We start from the raw sequence: 17,676 nt of genomic DNA, 5'->3' as shown, positions 1-17,676 counted from the left end.
AGTTCGGTCAGATTTCACCAACATTTACTGAACATCAGATCAAATAAAGTCCAGTTCGGTCAGATTTCAACAACTTTTACTGAACATCAGATCAAATAAAGTCCAGTTCGGTCAGATTTCAACAACTTTTACTGAACATCAGATCAAATAAAGTCCAGGTCGGTCAGATTTCAACACCATTTACTGAACATCAGATCAAATAAAGTCCAGTTCGGTCAGATTTCAACAACTTTTACTGAACGTCAGATCAAATAAAGTCCAGTTCAGTCAGATTTCACCAACATTTACTGAACATCAGATCAAATAAAGTCCAGTTCGGTCAGATTTCAACAACTTTTACTGAACGTCAGATCAAATAAAGTCCAGTTCGGTCAGATTTCACCAACATTTACTGAACATCAGCTCAAATAAAGTCCAGTTCGGTCAGATTTCAACAACTTTTACTGAACATCAGATCAAATAAAGTCCAGTTCGGTCAGATTTCACCAACATTTACTGAACATCAGATCAAATAAAGTCCAGTTCGGTCAGATTTCACCAACATTTACTGAACATCAGATCAAATAAAGTCCAGTTCGGTCAGATTTCAGCAACATTTACTGTCAGTTTTCTCTTTTTAGGTCACGTCATGTGGAATAACTTCCCTCTGACTCACTTTCTTCTCTGACTGCTGTTTCTCTCCTCGTCAATCTCTTGTGTTGCGTCAATGACTCGAGTCTCAGAGCTCATTGTAACGCACAGATCTGATTGGCTGAGCAGCGTCACGTGTGATATTGGCAACATGTGACTGGGTTTTACAAAGTAACTGCTAGAGAACATCAAACCACACGCTGTCCATCAGGGAACGTCCACTAAAATATGGAATTTAATCCATTTATATTCTATTTTTTCACAGTGACCTCAGAATAAATTCGGTCACACCAGTGACGTCAGCTAGAAGCTTCGTATGAGATCATGAGCTGAATGAGAAGATCTCTGAGAACTGAGAGACACAGTGGACTCACCATGAGCTTCTCTCCATAGATCCTCAGAAAACAGGTCAAAGGAGTTCGAGTGACGTCATCGGCGTGACTTTTATTTCAAAATAAGAGTTTTTTGTTACGCGGTAACACCAGTGACACGACTCCTGGGAGACTTTTATTATATATTTTTTATTGTATTTCTTTTCTTTTATCATTTAAATAATATGTTTCATAGTCATGTAGAGATTATTGCAGTTTAAATTGCAGAAAAAAATGTTTTTTCTTCAAAATATGACCTCAGCCTGACCACGACTCTGAGGACGAGCTCTTCTGTGGTGCTTGGAGTTCTAGATGATTGATTTAGAAACCAGTGTTGCTGATTTGAGGCTCAAGAAGGAACAACTCTTAAAATTACTCCTTGTTTTATTTTAAAATGTAAATGAATTGTAACCCTAACATGTTTTTAAAGTGGAATATATCTCTAAACACGAGGGACACAGAAATGGATGTTTGTCTAGAACGACCCATTTAGCACTTACATTACAACAGAGAACGACAGAACACACATTCTTTAACCCCTTGAATGGTCAGGGCCGACCAGCAGGCCCAAACCTTATTACGCACGTCTATAACATGAGAATAGCTCGTCCGTTTGCACTGAAGTCCCTGTAGTTCCAGAGTAATAAGCCTGGGATTTTAAGGGGTTAACGTGGGCTCACGGGTTTCACGGTAACCGCTGTGTCAGAAGTGGTGAGGTCACCTCTGTAGAAGCATGAGCTGTGAAACCTGCGGTTTCAGGCATTTTCAGCAGCGTCCCGTTCACTTACGACTGCTGGGGCGAGACGAGAGAAAAGAAAAGATCCAAATGTTTGGACGGAGGAGTCAGAGTCGCTAGCCAGAGGTTCAAAAACTGAAAGGTATGTCTTTTCGGAAGTAGCGTCGCCCAACAACCAACATGGACGTGGTTGTCAGGACGTCAGTCCTTGATATTGTTGCCGAGCCAACTTGCGGCGAGATTAGTGAAGCTCGTGATCCACGGCGCTGAACCTCGCAGCTGAAAATAGAAGCTTCCCTCACTGAAGGATGAAGAAGGCAGTTAAAAAGTCAGCCACACCGGCGGTTCGAGGCATGCAGCCTTTGGAAGGAACGCTACGCTGGTGTGGTTCTTGGAAGAACTCTGCGGCTGGCTTTGGACGACGGCTGGAGACGCCGATTATGACTGGAAGCCGGTTCTCTGTGTGAAGCTGTGAGTGAGTACTCATTGTCATGAAGGAGATGTTCCAGCAGCGGTTGGAGCAGGAATGCTGCGGGATTGTTGTAGTTACCCACGTTTTGCTTGGAGGAGGTGTTAGGCACATGTGCTAGCTGAGAAACCGCAGCGCAATACCGCACAGCTGTTCTCCAGAGAGGTTCTAACCCCCCTTTTACGGCTGCTGAGGGATCACTCCATCTGGCTGCGAGCTCCGCTCTGAACTTATCTGTTTCAGAACCAAACATCCATTAAAGCCATAGTTCAGGTTTCCCCCTTGAACGGCCGGAGCCCACTAGCCAAGTCTTGTTTGATGCCTGAAGTTTGCTCAGCACTGAAGGTGCAAGGCTTATGTTTTGGGAATATACACCGGTCAGCCGTAACTTTCTGACCACCTCCTTGTTTCTACACTCATTGTCCAGTTTATCATTGTCCACTTACTGTATAGCGGCTCTCTGTAGTTCTACAGTTACAGACTGTAGTCCATCTGTTTCTCTGATACTCTGTTACCCCCTTTTACATTGTTCACCACCCAAATAGTACCTGCTCTGTGAGGGTCCATGGGGGTCCTGACCACTCATAGGATCACTGAGAGTCATAATGTTATGCCTGACCAGTGCACATAAATTCGGACTGCTAGTGCTGATTTTAGCTATGTTATTATTCTTATGTCCATATTTATATTTTACTTTATATATATATATATATATATATTCCATATATTACATTCCATATATATGCCAAATATTAATATGACTGCAGAACATCTTACCAATTTTAGCCATTTATTTTGGTCCATTCATCATGAGATTTACACACAATGTAAAGAACAACATGCATTTTTATGCAAAATATGGCATAAACTTAAAATCGGCAAAAATTGAGATGAGAGCTTTTCTCCCGACAGCAGGAAAGTTGATTTGACCCTTTGACCCATCCTTAGTGGTGCAGGCTAAAGCCCAGGTGCAGCGCACTTTATGCTGCTCTCATAGGTGGACACTGGACATTGCTGTGGTCAAAGTTAGGCAAATGAGTGTACTTAATCAGGATTAACTACATAAAATAATACATTCATTCATTCATTTTTAAGCCGCTTCTCCGTCAGGGTCGCGGGGGGGTGTTGGAGCCTATTCCAGCAGTCATTGGGCGGAAGGCAGGATACACCCTGGACAGGTCGCCAGTCCATCGCAGGGCAGACAGACAGACATACACAATCACACCAAGGAGCAATTTGTCATGTCCAGTTGGCCTGACTGCATGTCTTTGGACTGTGGGAGGAAACCGGAGAACCCAGAGGAACCCCACGCAGACACAGAGAGGACCCCGGTCACCCGGCCGGGGAATCGAACCCAGGCCCTCGTCACTGTGAGGCGACAGCGCTACCCACCACGCCACCGCGCTGTAAAATAATACAGTTAATCCCAATTAATTGTTCGAGGAATCCGACAGCCCCAGTAGTTACATTTACATAAAACTAACGCTTGCCCTCTAAGGGTTAAGCCCGTGCCATCCACCGTCGTCCCCCTCCAGAGACGGACACCCCCCGAATCATTTCCACGACGACGGAGGCTGTTTGGGGTTCAGAGCTGATTTATGGAGATGAATGGGAGTTATTTGCTGCTCCTCTTTCTCCATCGCCATGTCATTAAACTCTCCAGTTCCATCAACAGCTCTTTCCTTCGCAGCTGTTATGAATTGGGTGCAGAGAGTTAATCTTCCACGGCAGAACATTTCTCTGGAGTTTTTTCTCTGGGTCTTCATAAGCCCTGTACTTAATAAATCTTTAATTTATTACACATGGAAGCGTTTATTACGGCTTTGAGGGTTGAGTGGGAGTAACCGGCATGTGGGAAAAGTGGTTGCCTACACTTGCGCAGCTTTATGCACGCTTGGGTAACGCTTTGGAGATCCAGTGGGGCGTCCTTTTTGAGAAACGATGCTCTATGTGTCTCAAGATGAAAAGGCCGTAGCTTAGTGACAATAATTAGAATGAGCTGGGGCAGCACAAGCTGGGAAACAAGGTACCGCTTCATAGAGACGTAACCCGGAATAGTGAGCAGCGCTGGAGCAGGAATTTTAAGGGAGGGTTTTTAAAAAATCAAACATTTTTCTCTTATTTCAAATGTAGTCAATCAGCCAAGACATATTTGGACAAAATGGACAAAAGTAGGGACGAGGTTCAGCCGCCAGTACGTCATGCGGTGTCAGGCACCACATAAGGAGGCCTACTGGAGATTAATAAAAGGCCCATGTTCTATATTTTGGTAACACTTTATTTGGAGAGTCCACTATAGATATTTTGTAGATACTGAATTTACTTTCAATTAAATATCTACAAAATTGACCATCATTTTCTTTAACCTCTTATTCTCCAGGGTCTGTTTTGGTTGGTCCATCTGAATTTTCATGACCAAATTGTAAGGCAAATTATTCAGTAACTGCGTGAAATAAATGTAAATTTTTATTTTATTTATTTATTTATTTATTTATTTTCATAAAAGTTCCCCTCAGATGATCAGACCGTGTGTTTTATGATCTCCACATATCACTACACGCTCACAATTTACTGCTGAACGCCAAAAATCTCGGCCGCTCTTTGTGTTGTTCTCTAAAAGTGGTGTTTCCAGAGCAGATCACTGAAGAGACGCCGGCTGTTTATAGTTTAGAGCCCAGATTTGGGGAAAAACGGGTCGACTTTCAGTAGAAAAACAAACTGAGTTCAGCTTCTTTTATTATAAGGGTTTAAAATGACGTCACCGTCTATTAGACTGGAGAGAAGAGCTACAGCCTCACACGACGCCCAGCTTCTGAATGGAGCTTAACCACCGGTGGTCCCAAGGAGTTGAAAAGGTTAAACCTAAACCTGACACTAATCCTAACCTTAACCTCAACCCAAAACCTGAACCCAACCCTCACTCTGGTCGCCGTCCTAACCCTGGTCCTAACCCCACCACTGTTTAGAATCAACTGAGTTTCCACAGATAGTTTGTTACCAATTAGAACATCTATCAATAATCTATAGTGGACTGTCCAAACAAAGTGAGACCCCTATTTTTTCTGTGAGATCAACTTATGAAATTTGTTTGACATTATGGACCAAAAACAGTCACAGTTCATTTTTACATTTATTTTCCATCCGTTTTTTTATCCCAGGCTGTTTTTGTCTCTGTGCCTTTAAGACTGACCTATGAGAAAGAGCTCGGTTTTGATTGGTGGCCTGGTATTGTGCGGTCTAGACCAAGACCTGGACACACGAGTCTGAGTTAAGACCAAGACTTGGTAGTAATCTAGTCCCAGTCAAGACCAAGACCTGGACGCATCGAGCCTGAGTTAAGACCAAGACTTGGTAGTAATCTAGTCCCAGTCAAGACCAAGACCTGGACGCATCGAGCCTCAGTTAAGACCAAGACTTGGTAGTAATCTAGTTCCAGTCAAGATCGAGACCTGGACGCATCGAGCCTGAGTTAAGACCAAGACTTGGTAGTAATCTAGTTCCAGTCAAGACCAAGACCTGGACACATCGAGTCTGAGTTAAGACCAAGACTTGGTAGTAATCTAGTCCCAGTCAAGACCAGGACCTGGACGCATCGAGCCTGAGTTAAGACCAAGACTTGGTAGTAATCTAGTTCCAGTCAAGATCGAGACCTGGACGCATCGAGCCTGAGTTAAGACCAAGACTTGGTAGTAATCTAGTTCCAGTCAAGACCAAGACCTGGACACACGAGTCTGAGTTAAAACCAAGACTTGGTAGTAATCTAGTCCCAGTCAAGACCAAGACCTGGACGCATCGAGTCTGAGTTAAGACCAAGACTTGGTAGTAATCTAGTCCCAGTCAAGACCAAGACCTGGACGCATCGAGCCTCAGTTAAGACCAAGACTTGGTAGTAATCTAGTCCCAGTCAAGACCAAGACCTGGACGCATCGAGCCTGAGTTAAGACCAAGACTTGGTAGTAATCTAGTTCCAGTCAAGACTGAGACCTGGACGCATCGAGTCCAAGTCAGTTTAGGCCTTTAAGAGCAGATTTCAGTACTAGAACGCTACATATTGTAGAACATTTTAATGGAAAGAAATGATCCTTCAATAAAAACACTATTAAAATAAAATTAATTCCATTAGTAATAATAAAATATTGGATTCCAGCAGTTAGGCTACTGACTCTTCTGCTCACTGCCTCCTGGTCTCAAACGATCCACAGTACCAGTCCACTGCCCGGTGCTTTAATGAGCCCTTTCTCTCTCTTCTGGTCTTTCAGGAGCTCCTCTGAAGCCCAGGAAGGAGCTGGTGTTCCTGGAGCAGCCATCGGGTCAGCTAGAGGTTCGCTGGTCCTCAAAGTTCAACATCTCAGTGGAGCCGGTGGTTTACGTGGTGCAGCGGCGCTGGAACCACGGCATCCACCCCAGCGAGGATGACGCCACCCCATGGCAGGACGTGGCACAGGTGAGTCCTAGGCTTCCTAGTTTATCCTTGTCTGGGGGAAAAAGGACATTAGCTTGGATCCAAAAAAAAGACATATGCTTCCAGTGGGGGTTTAACCTCTTATTCTCCAGGGTGGGTTTGGGTTTCTACATCTGAATTTTTGTGACTTATTTATTTTTTGTAAAAGTTCCCTCAAATGAACAGAACCAGAGTTTTATAATCTCCACACATCACTACATGCTCAGAATTTACTGCTGAAGGCCAAAAATCTCCGCCGCTCTTTTTCTAAAAGTGATGTTTCCAGAGCAGATCACTGAAGAGACGCCGTCTGTTTATAGTTTAGAGCCCAGATTTGGGGAAAAACGGGTCGACTTTCAGTAGAAAAACAAACTGAGTTCAGCTTCTTTTATTATAAGGGTTTAAAATGACATCACCGTCTATTAGACTGGAGAGAAGAGCTACAGCCTCACACGACGCCCAGCTTCTGAATGGAGCTTATGGAATATGAACGTTATGAAGAACATGACCAGGTGCGGTTTGGACCCACCGGTGGTCTCGAGGAGTTGAAGAGCTTAATGGATTTAGCTGGCATATCCAGCTAATGGTAGCTGTGCTGTGTGTTATCCTGAACAATCTAAAATCATCACACCAGAACTGTCCAATGAGATTTTTGCTCCATGTCTGTGAAGAAAATAGAGACTGTAAACAATGGCGTCAGACCCTAACCCTAACCGTCTTAGACGTCTTTACAGTGGTGGTGATGGGAACCAGACGTCACCATGACTACAACACAGATATAGATACTTTATTTACCATCCAGAACCACCAGAGAACCTACACGAGTCTTCTGAGCTTATATGGAATGTTGATGATGGAAAATAGTGGAAAATCTGAAAAGTTACATTTTCTTTGAGAACTTTCTTTCCTTAGAACGGCCTGCATGTCTCCCTCCACCATGAACGGATTTAGGCCAATATATTTCTGTGAGGGAGCTTTTAGAGGTGGACATCTGGTTCCTATTAGCACCACTGTGTACCGGTTCTTTCTAGATTGCTGTACTGGGACCAGCACAATTCTGTAAAAACAATCACTTTGGGTTTTTATACATCATTTCTTTCCAGAAAGATTCTGTTGAACAGAGATTCTTAACCATCTTAACCATTTATTTGTGCAGAAATTTTGGAGACTTGATTAAATTTTGCTGTAAGGACACAAACGTGACTGGATCCTAATGAGTCTCATGCTTTATACAGGCACTGGGAGGCACTCATTCATAGTGGAGATGTTTTAAAATAGTTTGACCACTAAGCGCCTGTTCTGTCCACATATACCTGATCTCTGACCTCCATCCGTAACCTTGCCCTCTCTCTGACCCTCAGGTGGCGGAGGAGCGCGTCCAGTTGGTGGACATAAGGCCCAGCAGGTGGTACCAGTTCCGAGTGGCGGCAGTAAATGTCCACGGCACCCGTGGCTTCACTGCCCCCAGCAAGCACTTCCGCTCGTCCAGAGGTGGGTCCTCCTGGGTGGTCGTCACCCTCCTGACCACTCCCGCTGCCCTTAATAGCCTAATACTCTCTCACAGCAAAGGGTTAAGACCATTACAACAGGTGGAGCCTTCGACTGACAGACTTTTACGACAGGACTTGCTCTTATAACCGCCCGGTTTAGCCAAGTGTGCTTCACGCCTGCCTGACTGTCCAGCACGGCTGTAGAAGGACACAATGGCCCTCATTTATCGGCCTTGAGCGTGAAAGCAGTAGCGTTTTTGCGATTTGCTGCTGTAAGAACCCTAAGCAGCAAGATTTATGGAGCTAACCGATGAACCTACTCTGTCTATATGTATCAATAAAACACATCCAGACTGAAAAAAGATAAAAATCAGCTAAATTAAAAGAGTCCACTTTCAGAGAGCCAGAAGAAATCAAGAAAAGCATTCATGTCAAAAGAGTACTCATCATCATCGTCATCATCATCACTTTTATTTATATAGCACCTTTATAGCACCCATGCTCAAGGACGTACATAAGACAGAGCACACACACACACACATAGGAGGTCTGGACAGGGAAGCGTTGAAGGCTGAGGATGTCCTTCGCCACAAAGGGGCAGCATTTTCCTGCAGCCGAACACCACCAGTCCAGGCGGCCTCATAGCTGCAATGCGGCGACACCCAGATGGCCGGCCTGAGAGGCTTCGTAGTTGCCAGTATCTCAGCCAGAATCTCAGCCAGAATCTCAGCCAGTATCTCAGCCAGTATCTCAGCCAGTATCTCAGTCAGCATCTCAGCCAGTATCTCAGCCAGTATCTCAGTCAGCATCTCAGCCAGAATCTCAGCCAGTATCTCAGCCAGTATTTCAGCCAGTATCTCAGCCAGAATCTCAGCCAGAATCTCAGCCAGTATCTCAGCCAGTATCTCAGCCAGAATCTCAGCCAGTATCTCAGCCAGAATCTCAGCCAGAATCTCAGCCAGTATCTCAGCCAGTATCTCAGCCAGAATCTCAGCCAGAATCTCAGTCAGCATCTCAGCCAGAATCTCAGCCAGTATCTCAGCCAGTATCTCAGTCAGCATCTCAGCCAGTATCTCAGCCCGTATTTCAGCCAGTATATCAGCCAGAATCTCAGTCAGTATCTCAGTCAGTATCTCAGCCAGTATCTCAGTCAGCATCTCAGCCAATATATCAGCCAGTATTTCAGCCAGTATCTCAGTCAGTATCTCAGTCAGAATCTCTGCCAGAATCTCAATGAGTATCTCAGTCAGTATCTCAGCCAGAATCTCAGCCAGAATCTCAGCCAGAATCTCAGCCAGTATCTCAGCTAGTATCTCAGTCAGAATCCTATCCTTACTCGCTGCTTCTGCCATGATAATCAGATTGGCAGTAATCCTCAGATCAAGATATGGAGAACATGAACTGCAGCACCACACATCTCAAAGAATGGCTGACAGCAGATGGAAAAGCACTGCCCACAACTAGCCATAAGCAAGCGACATGCTCATTGGTGGTTACTAGCTTCCAACATTGTTAGCCACGTTGGCTTATTTGGTTGAGCTAATCGTTTTACACTTCGACCTCAGCATTTCCTCAAGAGATCAGAGACAAATACTGTCATTGAGCTTTGGTTAATCAGATGATTACCTCAGATTAAGATGTAAATGACAAATTATCACACGTTCACAGTTTTTAATCAGTAGTTAAGTCAGAAAAGCTGCTGCCGCTAATCGGCCTATTGGTTCTTCCTACCTTCCAAGCCCAGCCTGTTTGGTTGAGCTAATTCTTTTACACTTCAACATCAACGTTTCCTCCAAAGTTGGGAGGAAAGTGCAGCCAAAACTTTTCCGATGCATTTTAATACAGCCTAATTCATGCCGAAGCTTCAGAGCGGGAGCAGGAGGCGCGCTCAGGCCGCATGCAGCCTGCTAGACTTCCAACAAGCAGGAGTTTCGTCTACACAGGCTTTTCCCACTTTATGCTCACATAAAGTGTAATACGTCTGAATTAGCGAGGGGATATTGCAGGTTTGAAATGCACGCAGGGCTTTGTCGGCGTGCCAGAGAGTGAGGTAAGGTGTCTGCTTAAGATCCCCGCCGCAGATTAGCAGGCGCAGCGCCGTGTTAAATGTAAAGCGACATGAAAGAGGTATTTAGCGTAGCACTTGGTTTACATGCACCAAAGCTTGAGGCACTTCTTTCCAGCCCGATCTGACTGGGCGAACAGTCTCACAGGCAGTTGCCTGACGGTGGATTACGCCAGGTTTTGCGAGTGAAATAAAAGTTGAAGGGAGCTGTTTTCTCCGCTTTTTCAGACAGGAGTGCTGGTCATCGTCTGGATCCGAAAGCAGTGTAGCTGAAGTACGTCAGAGCAGTAGTGGCGGTCGTCTATAAGCCATCATTACCTTTGTCCACTGTAGATAACACAGTGCCAGAAACCACACAGTCAAGTTTAGAGATCACCTAACAACTCCATTCAGTCTGATTACAGAGATTTAGCCCCGATACATCTGAGACATTGTCATACGTCCTTGTTTCCACCAAAACGGTTGGCAAGACCATCTAAGCTGGGTTTGGACATCAAATCTGTGTAAATAGTGACCGACCATCAGCACAACGGCTGGGGAAACGCTGGGATGCGACTGGGAAACTTTCCCAGCCAGTTAAAAAGCATTTAAGCATGTTTAAGCATGCGACCCTGCCCGTCTGCAGGGACAGCAGAGGAGGGGAAAGTTCAGCTCCTCACTGCTGGGCTTTAGTTACATTTAGGGATCATACGCCTTCAAAGAGGGGGGCAGTTATTTATTATCACCCCCCCTAATTCTTCAGTGATGTGAAGCTGAAGTTGGAGATTCTCCAGATTCTCTATCAAATGTTCCCGTTCCACCTTAAATGGAGTTTCAGGCGTCAGAACTGCCGGACTATTTAAGGTGGAACGGGAAAGTTAGCTAGATAGCTACCGAGACGTTAGCATGCTATTGGAGATTTTTCCAGGTTGTTCTGAAGAAAAACAACCAAAATACACCAAAACGACACTAAACTAAAGATAATTCTGTGGTTATCATAATTTTTAATGCAGAAAACTCACATCTGTGGGTGTCTCTGGTCTCTTGTTCTCCAGTTTCTCTGTTTTTCTCGTATCTCTCTGTTTGGAGTCTCTGAAAAACCTCCGTTTGGAGGGTCACGTAACCCCAACACTTCACCCCACCCCTCTATCTCAACAAGAATCAGGACGCCCACCCCTAGACGTGAACGCAGAACGAAAGGCTAAGGGCTGAGTGGTAGGGGCGAGGGGTGAAATGGGACAGGGCCTAAGTTTACACCATCAGTTAAGTTCCCTTAGCAGACTCCTTGCAGCTGTGGGCTCCACACCACTGCCTCACTTTACTAGGCTTTTTCCCATGGTAGCCTCATTCACTGCACCTATTGTTCCTTTTAATTCACTTTTATACTCAGTATAATCAGTTAATGTCTATTTTTATGCAGTTAGATGTCATAAAACTAAAAGGGAAAACACTGTACGGAAACTGTTCCTTCTGTGGAAGCTGGTGTGCGGAATACTCACGGCACAAACCGATGACGAAGACAGGCAGATTGAGAGTCCGTCCAGTCATTATGTCCTATATGACTTTGGGTGTTTCCACAATAACTACTGAAACGCGAAAAGTGCCGAAGAACTGTACGGAATGCTGCGCTCTTCCGTCAGTAGCGTCACTACTAAAACTTAGGAAGCAAAGTCGTGGCTGCCCGACAGCGTTTGAGGTGATGGGGGAATTGTTTAAGTTAGGCTTTTGGACAAAGTCTCACTGCAGCTGAAAGACAGCAGTCATGGTATCCAGAGCGTCGCTCCAACATCGCTACGTCTGCTTCACCCTCGCTAATGAAGCCGTGCAAAGTCAGATCACGTTCGCCTTCTGACCCTTCCTGCCTTTCTGCTGACCAGACGTCGAGGAGCGTGTTAGGCCTCACGCAGCACGTTAGGTCCATCATATGATTTCAATTTCCTGCCAACATCATTTGTCGGAGCAATTTGCGAAAGCTTCGCTGGCGTATTTATCCTGAAGGTTAGGCTGCCGGCGACACGCAGCGCTAGCCGGAGTGGGTGAAATGGCCTCCAGGTGGGAGCGGATTGTGGCATAAAGAGGAAACTGATTGGCTCCTAAATTGGGTCATTTTCTTGTTTGAGTCTCTGAGTTGACGTCATGGCCGAGACGCTCGTCTAACCAGGTTTTCTGACCGGCCTGCTGGCCGAGGCTTTCTCTAAAGAGCAGCAGATTGAAGGAGATTGTAAAACACAGAAGTGACTACCAGTCTAAACATCGGACTTACCCAGATTTCCCTCCTTACTCCAAACATAGTTGGTCGGCCAAAAGACTTTGTATCCCAAGTTTGGGACAGCTTGGATGGAAGCTTATGCATGGCAGTTAGCGTGGTGCTACCTAGGCCTACGTCAAAACCTGGGTGGAGGTGTTCAGGACCTCTCACAGACCTGATTCTGGGGTTTCTGACTTCTCGCTGTCGTCTTTAAACTTGGACTCAAAGACGATTCTGTTTTGAAAACGTTTAGGTGGCCAGAAAATTCCATGGTTTGTTGAGTTTCTAAGTGAAAGAAAAGTTCACATCCTCTTCAGAGAACATTTTAAGGCACAGTTACTGACTGTGTGTTGATTTTAATATATGTGGGGGAAAAAACACACAATGCAGCCTGTGCAAAAGTTATGGCACAGGCATATAAATAAAAATAAGGCGCAGAAAAATGCCACATTTTATACGTTTGCTCCCTGTATAGGACACATCAGCTTATTTTCACAGAGAAAACCAACACAACATGTAACTGGACCAGGTTTGCTTGTTTACACGTTTGCAAAGGACTAAATGTCGGCAGATAGTTTTGCTCGTTTGAAGAAATATGCTTGAAACAAGCTAAATTATCGCCCAGTGGATTGAAATATTTTTAAAAACACGTTCTTGTTTCACAAACTGTTCAGAGATTTTGGTGAAAGTGTTGTTTAAAGTATATTTGAGAGAAAAACACTTTAAGCACGACAGGAGAAAGAAAGCTGGAAGCGTCGAAGTCCGGAGCTGTTTTTCTTACACGGGTGTTGCTGATCGTGAACTCAAAAGACTGCAAAGACAAAGTTTTGGACGCAGACCTGCAGAAATCAGCAGCTACTTTGTGAAAAAACACCTTACCAAGTAGTGAATGCCCGTGTTGGAATGGCCTGTTGAAAATAAACGCCACTTGGCTTGACAGTGAACTGAATGCATTTTAAGTATGGTACAAATGTCCAAATACTTTCTGTATCTATTTATATGTCATTTGGAAACATGGCATGCAAACCATCATTCATTGTGTCTGATGACTAAAGTGAGTGTGGGAACAGTTTCTGGGAGCAGATGTCTGGCTCTGTTCATGAGAACCGTAAACGCTTCAGGGTCCTCAGTGCTGTTTGTTGTCGGGAGTTTAAAGGCGGCATCGCTAAGAAAAATGGCAGCGGGATCTGATGGATGACGGACCATGATGGAGCAGCTTTTGCTGTGCTGGAGGTGTTCCCTCCCTGGCCACGTTATTCAATTCATTTCAAGTTTATTTTTTAGCGCTTTTTTGCAACGATGTTGTCACAAAGCAGCTTTACAGAAGTTTGAAAACACACAGTTATAACATATTTCCCCCAGTGAGGAAGCCAGAGGCGACGGTGGCAAGGAAAAACTTCCTCAGACTGGAGGAAGAAACATTAGGAGGAACAAAGACACACAAGGGGAGAGCCGTCCTCCTCTGGTCAGACAGTGTTTACAGTTTAATAAGCTGAAGACCAAGTAGAAGCTGAGACAGACGGTCTCTGACTGAGGCAGTGTCTGACTGAGGCAGTGTCTGACTGAGGCGGTCTCTGACGCAGGTGGTGTCTGACGCAGGCGGTCTCTGACTGAGGTGGTCTCTGACTGAGGCAGTCTCTGACTGATGCAGTGTCTGACTGAGGCGGTCTCTGACACAGACGGTCTCTGACTGAGGCAGTGTCTGACTGAGGCGGTCTCTGACGCAGGTGGTGTCTGACTGAGGCGGTCTCTGATGCAGGCGGTGTCTGACTGAGGCGGTCTCTGACTGAGGCGGTCTCTGACTGAGGCAGTGTCTGACTGAGGCGGTCTCTGACTGAGGCAGTGTCTGACTGAGGCAGTGTCTGACTGAGGCGGTCTCTGACTGAGGCAGTGTCTGACTGAGGCGGTCTCTGACACAGCCGGTGTCTGACTGAGGTGGTCTCTGACGCAGACGGTGTCTGATTGAGGTGGTCTCTGACGGAGGCAGTGTCTGACTGAGGCGGTGTCTGACTGAGGCGGTCTCTGACTGAGGCAGTGTCTGACTGAGGCGGTGTCTGACTGAGGCAGTGTCTGACTGAGGCGGTCTCTGACGCAGGCGGTCTCTGACTGAGGCGGTGTCTGACTGAGGCGGTGTCTGACTGAGGCGGTGTCTGACTGAGGCGGTCTCTGACGCAGGTGGTCTCTGACTGAGGCAGTGTCTGACTGAGGCGGTCTCTGACGCAGGCGGTCTCTGACTGAGGCGGTGTCTGACTGAGGCGGTCTCTGGCTGAGTCTTTATGAACAGTGGGAGTGAGCTGAACCCGTCCCATCCGATCTCAATGCTGGTACATCTGGATGGCACAGTGATGTAACTGAGGGTGTTACAGGAGAGCGGCTTGGGTTTATCTTGCCCAGCTGGAGACTTCAGCTCATCAGTTTGCGATAGCCTCCATCTAGCCCTTCATCACTGGTCATTTTCTGACCACTGAGCTGCTCTTGGACACTAAACATGTCTTGTCTTATTGACTATGATTTGAGTAGAGCCTGACCGACTCTGAGCCACCAGTAATTTCCCATATCTATATTATTCAAAGGGGAATTTCTTTACAGTGGTGGTGATGGGAACCAGACGTCACCATGACTACAACACAAATATAGACATTTTATTTACTATCCAGGTCCACCAGAGAACCTGCACGAGTCTTCACGTTTTGTATGGAATGTCGATGATGGAAAAGTACTGATAAATCTGGAAAAAAATTCTTTGGGAACTATTTGGCCTCACAACACCCTGCATATTATGTATCCCTCCACCATGAATGGGTCTTTATGTCAAAATCTTCCCTAAACATTCGTAAAACAGCGTCTCAGACGTCAGGCACTGAATTCATAACCATGTCATGTAGTGTCTTTCTGTGAGGAGCTTTTAGAGGTGGACGTCTGGTTCCTATCACCACCACTGTGAGCATTAAACATTATTATAACACTGTTTAATATATTTGTATGATATATTGTTTTTTTTGCGTGTTGTCCTGTCCTCCACAGACCCGTCCCCTCCTCCATGTCCCTCTGGTCTGAGGGTGACCAATGTGTCGGTGGGGGCTGATGGCCTGCTGACCGCTCGGCTAGACTGGACACTATCTGAAGAGTCTGATGTCCCTGTCCATCACTTCAAAGTGTTCTGGAGCTGGACAGTTCCTGGAAAAGCAATGGTGCCCACCAAGAAGAAAAGGAGAAAGACCACCAGTGGGGTAAGGATCTCTACTGAACCCCTGAAATGGGCAGGACCGGTTGACGGGTCCAGACTTACATTACTCACTTTAATAGCCTAAGGATAATTACGCTCGTTAGTATTAGTAATTAGTTAGTAATTAGTATTAGTATTAGTTCAGTGGATTCTGAATAATAAGCCTCTGATGAAACTGGGGTTTAACTTCAGCTTTTTTAATAATCTGTGACCAGAGAAGAAAATAATATCCTCTAACTTAAAACGTTAAATTGGTTTATTAACATAAAAAGTAGAATAGCCCAGTTTTACCACCTTTGCCATGTTTTTATCATATTCTTTGTGTTGGAAATCAAATAAAGATATTAGTAATTACAGACGCAGCTACCTTGTACTCACACTCACTGGCCACTTTATTGGAAACACCCACCTTGTTCTGCCACTCACTGGCCACTTTATTAAAAACACCTACCTTGTGCTTCCACTCACTGGCCACTTTATTGGAAACACCCACCTTGTTCTGCCATTCGCTGGCCACTTTATTGGAAACACCTACCTTGTACTTCCACTCACTGGCCACTTTATTGGAAACACCTACCTTGTACTTCCACTCACTGGCCACTTTATTAGAAACACCTACCTTGTTCTGCCACTCACTGGCCACTTTATTAGAAACACCTACCTTGTGCTTCCACTCACTGGCCACTTTATTGGAAACACCTACCTTGTACTTCCATTCGCTGGCCACTTTATTGGAAACACCTACCTTGTGCTTCCACTCACTGGCCACTTTATTAGAAACACCCACCTTGTACTTCCACTCACTGGCCACTTTATTAGAAACACCCACCTTGTACTTCCACTCATTGGCCACTTTATTAGAAACACCCACCTTGTGCTTCCACTCACTGGCCACTTTATTAGAAACACCTACCCTGTACTTCCACTCACTGGCCGCTTTATTAGAAACACCCACCTTGTGCTTCCACTCACTGGCCACTTTATTAGAAACACCAATCTTCTAGCTCTATTTAGATGTACTATTACATACTGTTGTCCATTCGTTGCTGCACAGTTCATCTGCCCCCTTCATCATCGGTCAGTTTCTGACCACAGGAAACCGTGGCTCAGATATTATCTGTGTGGTGGAGCACTCTCAGCACAGCAATGGTGCTCACATGGTATCCACTAACCGTTCAGCAGCAAGGTGGAGCTGCAAGAGAGGGGTTTCTGATAAAGTGGCCAGTTATTTGAACTATTGTTCTGTATTATCTTACTTGTTATTACCACGGGCAGTTTAAACGAGTAGCAGGACGGGTCTGTTTAATACCTGACAGATGTGTCGCAGAAGGCTTTAAGGTTTGGATTGTGGGATCTGTCTGTTTACACGTGTACCGCCCAGTGACCTGCTGGAGCAGGAATGCCAAAACAAACACGGCCAATAACTAAATCCAATCAAACGCCCGCTGCTGGCGGAACGCTCCAGAATTGAGCATGAGGTAGCCAAGCACCGGGGGGCTTTCTGATGTTTCGGAGTGGAAATTCTCACCATGTTGGTGCACACAGAGCACATATGCTTCCAATAATCACTCTCTTCTGAAAGGATTCTGTTTGGGGGCTTTAGCTGTGGATGGGCAGGACAGGCCAGTTACTTCATCAATATTATTATTTTTATTTAATAATTCCTTCCCTAAAAGTTACTGTCTGTTAAGAAGTGTTTCAGGTTTATACACAGATCCTTCATTGTTTAGCAAAGCCTTCACTTTTATTTTAACCCATTAAAATCCCAGGCTTATTACATACTAAGGCTTATTATTCAGCAACTGCAGGGGTTTCAGGGCAAACCGGCTGAGCTGTTCTCAGGTTATTGAAGTGTATAATAAAACTTCGGGCCCTGGCCTGAACATATACAGTACTGTGCAAAAGCCAGAGACCCTTTCACTTATTCATCTTTCAATGTCGGAGAAGCTGTGCCCACTCTTTCCCTTCATTCCAGCTTCCGTTCTTCTCAGGAGCCTCACTTTCAGCTCCTCAGAGAACCT

General features: G+C 45.3%; 1 protein-coding gene across 1 annotated transcript in view; it reads left to right on the top strand.

The window, feature by feature from the left end:
* The window catches only part of LOC108443133 (anosmin-1), a 92,570-nt gene that overhangs the window by 61,216 nt on the left and 13,678 nt on the right, over window positions 1-17,676 (top strand). Inside the window, exons 5-7 of the mRNA XM_017723577.2 lie at window positions 6,466-6,650; window positions 8,009-8,138; window positions 15,454-15,659. Coding sequence (XP_017579066.1) covers window positions 6,466-6,650; window positions 8,009-8,138; window positions 15,454-15,659 — 521 coding nt within the window. The remainder of the gene's footprint in view (window positions 1-6,465; window positions 6,651-8,008; window positions 8,139-15,453; window positions 15,660-17,676) is intronic.

Source organism: Pygocentrus nattereri, chromosome 6, assembly GCF_015220715.1.
Source record: "Pygocentrus nattereri isolate fPygNat1 chromosome 6, fPygNat1.pri, whole genome shotgun sequence".
Classification (NCBI taxonomy): Eukaryota; Metazoa; Chordata; class Actinopteri; order Characiformes; family Serrasalmidae; genus Pygocentrus; species Pygocentrus nattereri.
This window is presented reverse-complemented; position numbering and strand designations above follow the sequence as displayed.